At 36.2% G+C, this 13,842-nt stretch overlaps 1 protein-coding gene across 1 annotated transcript in view; it reads right to left on the reverse strand.

Moving 5' to 3' along the window:
- The window catches only part of CEP112 (centrosomal protein 112), a 423,284-nt gene that overhangs the window by 356,661 nt on the left and 52,781 nt on the right, over positions 1-13,842 (reverse strand). Inside the window, exons 7-8 of the mRNA XM_003786186.3 lie at positions 2,655-2,702; positions 2,313-2,390 (exon numbers count right to left, since the gene is read on the reverse strand). Coding sequence (XP_003786234.1) covers positions 2,313-2,390; positions 2,655-2,702 — 126 coding nt within the window. The remainder of the gene's footprint in view (positions 1-2,312; positions 2,391-2,654; positions 2,703-13,842) is intronic.

Genomic DNA, 13,842 nt, shown 5'->3' on the forward strand with positions numbered 1-13,842 from the left:
CTGGACATAGCACAGAAATTTTAAGAAGAGACACTGAAGAGGGTAGTTTTACATTATCTATATCACCCCTCCCCCAACTCCAGGAGGCATGGGTAAAAGACAGACACCCTCCACTTGGGAGAAGATGAGAAAACTGAGCACTGAACTTTGCCTCAAACCCCATCACTGTGCCAGTCACAGTAAAACACAGTACCAAGCAGGACCCCTTGTCCCAGACTCCAAACCAATACACTATGACCGAGGCTACAGACCCACCCTTGGTGCAAAGTAGAATCTCACAGTCCCAGGCTCCATGTGTGCCTAACAGATCTGGTCCCCAGGTCCCACCCACAGCCACACCAATCCCAGCAGCTTTAGGATCCAAATTGGCCCCAGTTCTGGGCCAAGCCCAGCAGCCTGAGCTTTAGGTCCAATCCAAGCTGGGCCAGCCCCCACAGACTTGGGCTCCAGGCCAGGTTCTATAACCCAGATTCCAGACCAGTACCTATAGACTAGGCCTTTAGGCCTACCCTAGAACCGGGCCAGATCCTGCAGCCCCAGGCCCAGCCTAGCACAGAACCAGTACCACCACATTTCCAGACCAGGGCTGGGCTCCAGACCACCTTCAGCATCAAGCTAGATCCTACAACCTCAAGGCTTCAGGCCTGCCCAGGCACCAAGCCAGCCCCCAAATTCCTAGTCATCAGGCCACAACAAGCAGATTGAGCTTCCAAGCTGGCCTATATGGATCTAGGTTCTGATTGACCCAGTGTCAGGCCAGCCCCTTCAGTTCCCAAGCTCCAGGCACACTCCAGGCACACTGCAGGACTAAGAGCTAGGTCATTCCACATAGCCCCAGCCTTAGAATCTATCCCAATTTCCAGTCAGCACCCCTGGCCCCAGGGACAAGGCTGATTCCTGAAACCTCAACTTCCAGACCAATCCCACTGGACACCTCATATCCCAGCAGACCCAGGGTAAGCCTGGCTAGCAGACCTCTGGTCAGGGCTTTCTAAGTAGACCTTGGTGCCAAGCTAGCCCCCATGGATCAAGATTCCAAGTCTATCCCTGTAGACTCACCACCCAGGCCCCAGTGGAACAAAGAACCAGGTCCACTGGTGTTCCAATAGTCTGGCAGTGAATTTCTCAGTAGAAATCTTATGACTTATTCAAAGTACTTAAACAACAAAAACTACCAACCAAGAATACTGTAAACAACAAAGCTATCTTTCAGAAATAAAAAACAGAGATGTTTCCAGACAAATAAAAACTGAGGGAATTTATCACCACCAGTCCTATCTTATAAGAAATACTAAAGGGAAATCTTGAAGCTGAAAGAAAAGGACACTAATGAGTAACACAAGCATACAAAAGAATAAAACTCACAGGTAAAAGTAAGTACACTGTCAAATTTAGAACACTCCAATACTATAATGGTGTGAAAATCACTTCTATGTATAGTAAGAAGATATTATATTATTTAAACACAACAGTAGATGCAATAACTTCTTAGGAGACATATGATATAAAAAGATATGGTACTTTAAATATGTATTTCTTAAGAATTCAAGTGTGTAACAAAACTATTTGTATAAAAATTAAGGTTTTATTAATTTGTTGCCACAGAAGTATTAAAAGAAAAGTTACTGCATAAGCCGCTAATAAATGCGTAAGCTTTGCATAAAAAAAAGATGTAAATTGTAACATCAAAAACATAAAATTAAGGGAGAATAAAAGTATAGAGTTTTATATGCAAGAACGTTATTATCAGTTTAAAGTATCCTGGAAATATCTAAGAAAAAATATATAAATGCCTTTTGTGATTTTTTTTAAACTGAGTGGTAAGAAAAATCTATCAAGAACTGAAAAGAACCTTAAATTGAACTTCAGGAAATCATATAAGCCTCCTCAGGAAAATGAAAGAAAAATCAAATGAAAGAAAAATGAAATCGTATAAGCCTCCTCAGGAAAATGAAAGAAAAATCAAATGGAAAGGGAAAACATAATTATTTAAATAAATGTATTAGAGTCAGAGGTCAAAGATACTGATTCTAAAAGCTGCCATTTCCCCCAGACCCCTGAAAACCCAGAACTGAAAGGGAGAGAGTCCCTCAGCACAGCCCGTCAAGCAGACATGGAGCTAGGACACACAAGCAGGTGAGCATCTGAAAAACAGAAAGACAAACTCTGCCTATCCTGCATCATGATTTTATATTTGTTTCAAAGACAGTTTCTTCCTGCCATGCATCATCATTATACTAACTAGCACCTGAAAACTCAGATTGTACAAAATGTTAAAACAATTAGGTACATCAGAAATATCTTAGTCCTACCTCTTTCTCGTGCACTCGAGAGAAGAAATGATCATCATGAACACCAAAAGATTTTCTCAGACTAAATTTGGGAGTCATCTGTTGAAAGATTAAGAGTTATTTAATACTTTTTCAGATATTGTTTATCCTTAATCCAAAAGTAAACTTCTAAACTGCCTGAAGCCCACACCAAAATGATACTAACATTGGAGGAAAACAGTGATTAATTCAATTCCAAGTGATCGGATTAAAAATTATTATGCTTCATAATATAAATATACATTATTTACTGTAAATAACTTGATGATGTTTTTTATTTAAAAATGCCTGTCCTAGAAAATGTCCAATGGATCTCCCGCATACCAGAGTCACTGGGATAGGCTTCTGTCTCAGGTATCGAGGATTTTCTATCTGAAAATTCAAAAAGAAAATAAATGTTGGAGTTTTAATTATTATTTGATAAAATATAGAATTAAACTGCCATATGAATAAATTTTCTATATGTCTGACTAATTAGACATAGTTCATTTTTAGAATGGGTATTGTATAGTACATGTTTAGTGACCCCCAACAAATAAAATGTAAAACATAAATTTCTTTGCATACATAAGTACATCCTTATGAACCTCTCACTTCCTAACTCCCCAGCTCAACTTCCTTTACTCCTCACCTCACGTTTTATAATCTCAGAATCCCAAATAACTGACCTTACTAGAATATGACATATCTTTTTGTGCCTCTGTGCATTTTTCTGCCCACCTTCCAATCCCTATAAGCACTCATTTATTCATTCTTCAAGTCTCAATTTAATCACTACACTCTCAATATATTTGTATATTAATCCTTAAACATACCTCCACGATAGCAAAGAGAATACAAAATTCACTTGAGACTCTCCCAAATGTACATTTTCAGACTCAACTATCCCCCAACAAACCGTGTTTTCCAAGGACACCAAGCAACTTGTTATATTTTGAAAGCACTGTATTCTTTCACATATTTGAGTCTTTGCAACCTGTGAAATCATCCTCCCAACTTCTTCACATGGTTATTCAAGACTCACAGTTTAGAAATCATCTCTCCCAGGAAACTTAGTTCCTACTACTCCAGTAGTACCCTGAACACTTGTTCCCTTTGGGGATATAGCATCCATCTTCTCTAAAAGTGTGGACTCTGAAAATAGAGACTATGACTTCCTTGTTCACTACTCTATCCCTAGCATCTATAATAGTGCCCAGCAAAGATTCATTAGAAAGGAAAGAACAAAGGAAGAAAGGATGGAGCAGACTATACCTGCTTCTACCCTTTTATCAGTTTACCCTGGTGTCCACTTTCCCATAACCCTGATACAATACTTCTGAGTGTTTAATCAGTATGTTTCCACATCTGTCTTTGATCAGAACAAGTACAAGGATAATGTCTTTTCTCTGGGATCTAAGGGATCTTTCAATGAACACATAATACTTATTGAATTAATGTGATAAAGTAGATACATTGATTATTATCCCTACTATTTCATTCATAAAGAATGTGATAATTAAAAATCATTACCATGGAAGTCTAATTTCTTGGGATCAAAAGACTCATAATTTATTATATAAATAATTTCAAAGTTCGCAAGAATAACAATCATGACTTCAATCTACAATCGTGATTCTCACCCAAGAGTATACATGAGGATCAAGTGATAAAACTTTTTCAAAGATATATTATTGGGCTCCACTCCTCTAAAGCCCCACTGTGTTTTCAGAAAGCTCCTCCCCAGATAATTTATTATACGTAATAATCACTGAAGATGAACAATCCACACCTAACTTGACAATAATGGTAAGGATGAAGAATCAGTTAATCAATGAATATACAGACAATAAAATTAAAAATAGAACATAAGTAAATTTTTTAAAGCCTCTGTAGAAACAGATAGGATATACAGAATAACTATATTTTGGTGCCTGGATTAGGAGAAATATATAAAATTATTTTCCTTCGTTTGGAAGCTAGAACTCATAAGGTAATGGCAACTGTTTGAATTTAAATTTCTCTCCCCATCCTCCAAAGATCCACACAGATCAATAAAGAGACTAAGTAAAAATGCTCATCATTCATGCCTATATCATGACATGGAAAATACTAATCCCTGGATTAATATGTAAGTGGCCAAATGAAGATGCTAAACCAGCAGAATTAGATCCTGTGCAAACCAGAGTGATAGCATGAAAGAAAATAAAAATTCCTCAGGGCTCTAGTCAGCACAGAACATAAACATGATCAAATATTGGCCTGTTAGATGGGTGCAGTAGCTCATGCCTATAATCTCAACACCTTCGAAGCCCAAAAGTAGGAGGATTGCTAAAGCCCAGGTTTGAGTTTGGAAGCCTAAGCAACATAATGAGGCCCTGTCTCTACAATTTCTTTTTTAATTAGCTGGGCCTGGTGGCGCACATCTGTGGAGGTCAAGGCTGCAGGGAGCTATGATCATGCCGCTGCAATCCAACCTAGGTGACAGAGTAAGACCCCCATCTCAAAAAAAATTTTAAATAAATAATAAAAAATAAAATACAATACAATACTGACCTCTCATAAGAGACTTGCCTGCTTTGAGTGAGCCACACAAAAATCCAGACAGAGAAGAGTGCTGGAGACAGAGGTACAAAAGGTAAAGCCTCAAAAGTGTGAGAACCAGAGAAGACAGTCTTAAGAGTGATCCACTTCTGCAAGAGAGAGGCATCTTGAAAGGAAGGCTGTCCATGATGAAGGGAAAGAAAAAAATAGTTGAAGATAAGGGCCCTACAGAAACAAGACAGCTAAAGAATCAAAGATGACAGGCTACAATGATAACCACAAAGGGCACCATTTATTAAAGATACTAAGCTGCAGAGTTGCAGGAAAGGGGGGCTTCCAGAACCAAGAAATAATGTAAGCCAACCAAACTGTCCCTTCCTTTGCAATTGTCCCCTCCCAGATGGAGAGATTTATTTGCTTGGTGGCTATTAGGCCAATGGACACAGCCACGTTGGTTTTATTACTTGCCACAAGTAAAAAGCACAATGAAAATAGTTCCCAAAGCCATGTATCCTTGAACAAGGGGGTTGGGCTGGTTTTATAAAAGTATGTAAGTCTAAGGGTACTGAGGCATAATCTTATAGGATCTTACAATAGGGTGACGCCAGGAAGTGTGCTGTGATAGGATCCTGCTATTTGATGATGCCAGGGCTAATTGGATACTAGACCCTGCCATGCAGTGTCTGCTTCTTAATTCTGCCTCTGCTCCCGTCTAAACACTTAGGTTCCACCTATGGTGTGCTTGATTTATCTGGGCATGCTTGGTTGTATAAACTTTAACCTGGGGGTCTATGGCAACTGAAAAAGTACATACAACTTCAATATACAAAGCTGCACAAGATTAGTATGGTGCTATTGCTTGTTCAGGAAATCTAACAAATCAACATAAACAGAAAAAAAGAATCAATATCCATAAAAACACCCTAGAAAAAATAGACAATCAAAATTAAGAGAGTTTTTAATAATCTTATTATAAAATATATAGAAATGAATAAAGGAGCAAGAATAGGCAACACATACCTACTTGAAAAAAATCCAGGTGTGGCAATTTACAAAGACATAATAAAACTACTGATGAAGAGAAGCCAATAGAACCAACCAGGAACCATCAGAAGGAAACTCAAGTATATGTGAGAATGCAATTTGCGAAAAATCTAGCATTACAAACTATTAATAAAATAAGGACGTGTTCAGTAAATAAAAGAAAATCAGATTACTTCCTCATGTCATATGTAATAAATTCCTAATGAATTAAACGCTTATCAGTAAAAGCAAAACTATTAATATAAAAACTTTCAGAAGATAATTTGAAGAATGACTTTATGGCCTCAGGGTGGAGAAGATTTCTTAAACAAAAAAGCATAAGCAAGAAAGAAATTAATAAATTTGACCACTTTAAATCAGAACTTCTCTCCAAAAAAAAAAAAAAGAAAGAAAGAAAGAAAGTGAAATGACAAGCCATAAACTGAAAAATGTTCACAAAATGATTAGTCGCCAAAATGTATAAAGCAAGCCTTGAAAAGCAGATGAACTCTATACTTGAAAAAAATGGGGAAGAACTGGGGCACATTTCACTGATAAGGAATTATGAATGGTTAATAAACATATAAAAATATGCTCAATCTGTTTAGCAATGTGAAAAATGCAAAGAAACACTACAATGAAATGACATTTTACAATTATATAGGTTGACATGTATTAAAAATTTAACAACAAAAATGTTAAAGATATGAAGCACTACTCATGGGTTCATGAATTAGTACATTTACTTTGGGAAATTAGTAGGTAAAGATGATAATTCAATGTACTTAAATACTGTACCAGAGAAAGAGGCATATTTTCAGTAAATAACACAGTACTATATATAACTGCTCTTTGAAAAATAAAGACAGCAAATTTCCAGCAAACAGCAAAGTACACTCAATTAAATATTTATTGTCTCAAGGTAAGTATATGAAAAATAAGTAATCATTCTCTATTTGGGGAATGCAAGAAAGCGTTTAAAAATAAATACAATTCTGCAAATACATAAAACCCTAATTCATAAAGCAGAATTAAATATAAGAGAAAAAATAAAAGAAGAGGAAACAAGAATTTCCAAAGATTGTCAAGCTCTAATTAAGTTTAAAATTTAAAACCAAAAGCCAAGAAAACCATCTGTAACTTATTGTTACCCAGCTCTACATTTATAAGCAGTATGTAAAAGATTGGTTTAGCTAATTACAATGTAGCATTTATACTACGCAGAAGTAACTCCTATTTCATCCTCTTCATCTTTAAAAGCCATTAAATAAAGAAGCTAAAGACTCATTCTACTATTATAAATTTCCTTTCTCAAGTTGACCAAAAGTAATTGAAAATGTCTATTCTAATTTTCAAAGGTAACAATGAACACTTTAAATAAAGTACCAAATATTCCGTCATTGTTGTTATTCATTTACAATACATTGAGTTTGTCTCATAACCATTTTTAATATGCAATGGGGATTATTCATGGTAAAGCGTGTTCCTGAGTCTACTTAGAGGAAATAAGCAGTCTATTTTCTGATTTTGTAACAGCAGCCAGATGTGCTTTGAAGTTGAATGTTCCCACTTTGTAATCCACAAGTAACATGGACTTGAAGCAATCTGTAAACATTTTAACATTTTTTTATGCTCCTTTAGAAAACTTCTTGTTCTTTCATACCACCTCAAGAAAGAATACCACAATAAAGAATGTTTAAAATGGAAGGAAAAAAAAGGAGGACTTATGCAAAACACTAAAGTGTAAGAAAACATTATATATAAAGCAAAGCTGAATATAATTAAGTTCCAATGGCATAAACAGATAATGCATCTGCACATTTCTTGTTAAAGATGCAAGCAGAATCACAACAAAATATATAATAATTTAAGCTAGACATAAAAATGGATATCTGAATACTACCTAATGAAAACTAGGTTTTGACATTTTATTTTGTTTAGTTTTTTAGCAGATTTGTTTGGTTACAAAGGGTTTTCTGCCAGTTTGTTTTTTAAAATCATTCAGGATTTGGTCAAACCTACGTAAGCAAATACCCCCTTATACACTAAAGTAAATCAACTAAAGAACTTTTATGCCCCCAGAAAAATTAGAAGGCACCTTACTTTATATACTAACTATATTAGAGGAATGGACATTACCAACTAATAATAAAAGACTACCATCACCACAACTAAAATGAATGTTTTTAAATCATGGCATCAGTCAGAAGAACTGCCAAAACTCTCTCTATGGTAAAAAAATAAATTCAGTCTTCAATGCCAAGTTGATTATGCTCCAAAATTATGTTTTTAAGTCAATGTTTTAAAACTTTAAAACATTTTTCCAAAGAAATATACTATAAATTCATGCTCATTCATTAGTTTACCCAAAACATTTCAACAAACATCTAATGAGCATAAATAAAATAGGTATAAAAACGCATGTCATTGGCACAAAGCACATAAGCCAAAGGAACAGAATAGAAATAGACACACTGTCACCTGAGTTATGAGACAAATAACACTGTAGGATAATAGGAAAAGAATGGTCTTTTCAATAAAAGGTAGTGTCACCTATATATACATAAGGAATCAAAACAAATTTTAACTTCCTATCTTACAACACATACAAAAATCACCTTCAGATTATTTGTAGGTCTAAACAGGAAAAGTAAAACAATAAACCTTCTAGATGAAAAAAATAAGAGAATATCTTTAGGGCTTAAAGATAGTGAAAGATTTCTTAAATAGGACACAAAATAGCACTAGCCATAAAGACAAAAAAATGATAAAATGAACTGCATTAAAATTTAAAATTTCTGTTCATCAAAGATAATAGTAAGAGAATGAAGGAAAGCAACGAAGTGAAAGAAAAAATTATAATACTATATTGCAAAAAGATTCTTATCCAGAATAGATAAAAGCTTTTATATATCAATGCCAAAAAAGCAGACAACCCCAGAGAAAAATTGACAAATCTTTAAGTAGGCACATCACGTTGAGAGGCTATCCAGATTGGCAATAAACATATCAGAAGGTACCAATTTATTAGTCATCTAGAAAGTACAAATTAAAACCACACAATACAATCTCACTAACCACTCTCAAGGACAGATAAAATTTTTTTTTATATACCAAGTATTGGAGGAGAAATAGAGCAAGGAACTGGTATGCACTGCTGATGAGGATGAAAATGGACATGACCACTTTGGAAAATTATTGAGCAGTAACTACTATAATATAATGTATCACTTAGGTTTTTTGCTGCATAACAAGTCAACACAAAGCTTCATGGCTTGAAACTACAACCAATTTATTCAGCCTACAATTCTGTGAGTCAGCAACTGGGGCAGCTCATCTACTGGGCGATCTCAACTGGACTTACTTGTGTGTCTGCTATACAAATATGCCAGCTGCCCCTGAGTAACTTTTTAAAGCAAGTCTTGATAAGCCCTAAATGAAGGCCACACTAAGTAGAACAGGCAGCCTTCCCACATTTCTTACAGGAAAAACAGAGTAAAAAACGGTTGACACAGCAGAGAACCAGTTGCAAGACAAAGGAAGGGTGAATAATGAAAAAGTAATTCCCAAGCTCTCCTTGAAATTTGTAGTGTTTCTTCCATACCAATTCATTTTATACACCAACATATCTAGTCTTTACCTATGACTGCTAGACCTGTGAATCTGTTGTTATGATGTTTTCAACAATTAACACTATTTTTATCCTCTCTCATTTCTTGATCACTTTAAAGAAAATATAGAATTTTCTTTTCTTTTCTAATTTATTGTTCTTTGCAAAGACCCAGCTACTGTTTCATTAATCCGTTCTAATGATTTGGGGGGCAATTTTAATTGTTTCTTTTATAGTTTTGTTTTGGCTTTGTTTGGTTTTTAATTTCATTAAATTAAATAAGCTATCTTTGATCCTCAGTATCACTCTTGACACATCACAGAACTTCTTAATCAAATTTCACCTTTATTAATTAAAGTCTGCCACTTGGTTTTAATTACCACTTTTATAGACAGCTTTTCAGAGTGTTTCTGTATTTTGTTTTTAATTTTCAGGTGAACACATGGAAAGGCAACTATCCTTTTAATGTTAATTTCTAGTTTTATTAAAATGAAGTCATTTAATTAGAATTTCTTTATATATCAATTAAATTAGTTTTATAAGTACCCCATAACCATGTAAAAAAACTGTAAATTCATACCCCATTCTTTTCCTTGGTCTCTCTTCTGTAACCATACTTTTTACTTTAACTTTTAGAAAGTGCCATATAATTTTAAAAATGAAACATGAACCACAGAAATTTCTCCCATCTCAAAACTTGTTTTTGCTCTTTCAAAAAAGACAACCAAAGGTGAATAGTGATTTAATAAAGAAAAAAGTCTATCTATAGAAACTTTTAGTTGTTTTCATAGCTCTTAGTTAGTTGTTTAGTTGTTTCAGCTCTTTTATTCATCTTCAGCTATAGTAACAAATGAAAAATGTACTTGCTGGTTAGGAGAACAAATGATTTCTTTCATTTTCTTTAAAACAATAAAACACAATTTTGCCTGGAGCTGTGGCTCGGAGTGCACTGTGAGGCAGCGGGGTGCTGGTTGCTGTAAGTGAACTAGAGCAGGGGGACAGAGATCTGACACACTAGACAATCTTGCATAGATAGAGGCAGGAGCCCCGGGCAGCAGCCACTGCAGGGAGCCACAGAAATATACCAGCACTGAGGAAATTTGCCACAACAAGACCAGCTCTACAGGAAATACTTAGACTTATTCTCAGTACTGACACCGCAATTGACCACCACCAAAGTAAACACCTAGAAGCCAAGGCCAGAGCTTAGCTTCCACAGTGGCACAGAGGATAAAACTATACAACAAACTATCTCATAATAAGATGAAAGAATTTCACCACATTTACCAACACTCTCAATAAATGTCAATGGATTGGATTCCCCACTGAAGAGGCACAGGCTGGCTGATTAGATAAAAACAGACAAGCCATCCAGATGCTGTCTCTAGGAGACACACCTAACCCTGAAGGACAAATCAAGACTCAGGTTAAGGATGGAAAACAGTGTTTCCAAGCAAATGGAAATCAGAAGAAAGGAAGAGTTGCAATCTTATTCTTAGATACAAGCAGATTCAAAGCAACTTTAGTTAAGAAAAACAAAGACAGACACTTCATACTGGTCAAAGGAACAATACAACAAGAAGACATCTAAATTTTAAACATTTATGCATCTAACTTAAATGCTCCTGGATTTATAAAACAGACCTTGAGGGGTCGGAGCAGTATGATATCCCATGACACCTTAATAGTCAGGGACTTCAACACCCCTCTAAGAGAACTGCACAGATCCCCTAAACAGAAACTAAACAAGGGTACAAAGGACTTTAATGTGACCCTAGAAGAAATGGAATTAATAGACATATACAGAACACACCATCCCAAAGCAAAAGAATATATTTTTTTCTCATTAGCTTATGGCACATACTCCAAAATAGATCATTTCCTAGGATACAAATCAAACCTCAGCAAAATTAAAGGAACAGAAATTACACCATGTCTCTTCTCAGACTACAAGGCTATAAAGGTGAAGCTCCACTCTAACAAAAATGTTCATCTCCACACAAAGTCTTGGAAACTAAACAACTTTATGCTGAACAACAGTTGGGTTAAGGAAGAGATAAAAAAGAGATTTGTTAAGTTCCTCAAAATAACAACAACGAAGACACAAGTTACCAAAACCTCTGGGATACAGCAAAAGCAGTCCTGAGAGGAAACTTATTGCACTAGATACCTACCTTCAAAAAACAGAAAGTGAACACAGCAGCACACTCACAAACCATCTTATGGAATTGGAAAAAGAAGAACAATCTAACCCCATACCCAGCAGAAAAAAAGAAATATCTAAAATTAAATCAGAGATTAACGAAATTGAAAACAAAAAAATCACTCAGAATATTAAAGAAACAAAAACTTGTTTTTTTGAAAAAGTAAATAAAATAGGGGCGATGCCTGTGGCTCAGTGGGTAGGGCGCCAGCCCCATATACTAAGGGTGGTGGGTTCAAACCCAGCCCCAGCCACACTGCAACAAAATATAGCCGGGCATTCTGGCAGACACCTGTAGTCCCAGCTACTCAGGAGGCTGAGGCAAGAGAATCGCCTAAGCCCAGGAGCTGGAGGTTGCTGTGAGCTGTGATGCTTCAGCACTCTACTGAGGGCAATAAAGTGAGACTCTGCCTCTAAAAAAAAAAAAAAAGAAAGAAAAGAAAAAAGAAAAAGTAAACAAAATAGATAAACTTTTGGCCAGAACAACTAGAAACAGAAAAGTAAAATCTCTAGTAACCTCAATCAGAAATGATAAAGGGGAAATAACAATAGATGCCACAGAGCTACAAGAGATTATCTCTGAATACTACAAGAAACTCTATGCCCAGAAATTTGACAATGTGGAGGAAATGGACGGATACTTGGAATCACACCCTCTCCTGAGACTTAATCAAGAAGAAACAGATCTCCTGAACAGACCAATTTCAAGCACTGAGATCAAAGAAAAAAATTAAAAATCTCCCAACAAAAAAAATGCCCTGGTCCAAATGGCTTCACATCAGAATCCTATCAAACCTTCAAAGAATAGCTTACACCAGAGGTCCTCAAACTTTTTAAACAGGGGGCCAGTTCACTGCAGGCCCTGGGACAAGTTGGCTGCTAAGCAGGACAGGCAGCAACACCCAGCGGACTGGATAAATGTCCTAGAGAAGCTGCATGTGGCCCACAGGCCATAGTTTGAGGATGCCTGGCTTATACTCATACTGCAGAAATTATTCCAAAAATTTGAGAAGGAAGGAATCTTCCCCCAACATATTCTATGAAGCAAACATCACCCTGTTACCAAAACCTGGAAAAAAATCTAACTAAAAAGGAGAACTACAGGCCAATTTCACTAATATAGATGCAAAAATTCTCAATAAAATCTTAGCCAACAGATTATTGCTTGTCATTAAAAAATTAATACATCATGATCAAGTAGGTTTCATCCCAGGGATACAAGGCTGGTTTAACATACGCAAGTCCATAAACATTATTCACCATATCAACAGAAGCAAAAACAAAGACCATATGATCCTCTTAATAGATGCAGAAAAAGCATTCAATAAAATTCAACATCCTTTTCTAATTAGAATTCTGAAGAATATAGGCATGGGTGGCACATATCTTAAACTGATCAAAGCTATCTATGACAAACCCACAGTTAATATTAAACTGCATGGAGTAAAACTGAAAGCTTTTCCACTCAGAACTGGAACAAGGCAAGGTTGGCCTCTATCACCATTACTATTCATAGTGCTGGAAGTTCTATCCATACAGTTAGGCAAGAGAAGGGAATAAAGGGCATCCAAATGTGGGCAGAGGAAGTGAAACTCTCCCTCTTTGCTGATGATATGATCTTATACTTAGAGAACCCCAAAGACTCAACCACAAGACTCCTGGAAGTGATCAAGAAATACAGTAATGTCTCAGGATATAAAATCAATGTCCACAAATCAGTAGCCTTTGTATATGCCAGTAACAGCCAAGATGAGAAGCTAATCAAGGACACAATTCTCTTTTCAGTAGCTTCAAACAAATGAAATACCTAGGAATAAACCCAACAAAAGAGGTGAAGGACCTCTATAAAGAAAATTACAAAACCCTAAGAAAAGAAATAGCAGGCTCAGTGCCTGCAGCTTAAGTGGCTAGGGCACCAGCCACATACACCAGAGGTGGCAGGTTCCAGCCCAGCCTGGGCCCGCCAAACAGCAATGACAACTATGGCCAAAAAATAACCAGACATTGTGGCAGGTGCCTATAGTCCCAGCTACTCAGGAGGCTGAGGCAGAAGAATCTCTTAAGCCCAAAGAGTTTGAGGTTGCTGTGAGCTATGACACCACAGCACTGTACTGAGGGTGACATAGTGAGACTCTGTCTCAAAAAAAAAAAAA

This window comes from Otolemur garnettii, unplaced genomic scaffold (genome assembly GCF_000181295.1).
Source record: "Otolemur garnettii isolate 467f Iridium unplaced genomic scaffold, OtoGar3 scaffold00018, whole genome shotgun sequence".
In the NCBI taxonomy this organism is placed as follows: Eukaryota; Metazoa; Chordata; class Mammalia; order Primates; family Galagidae; genus Otolemur; species Otolemur garnettii.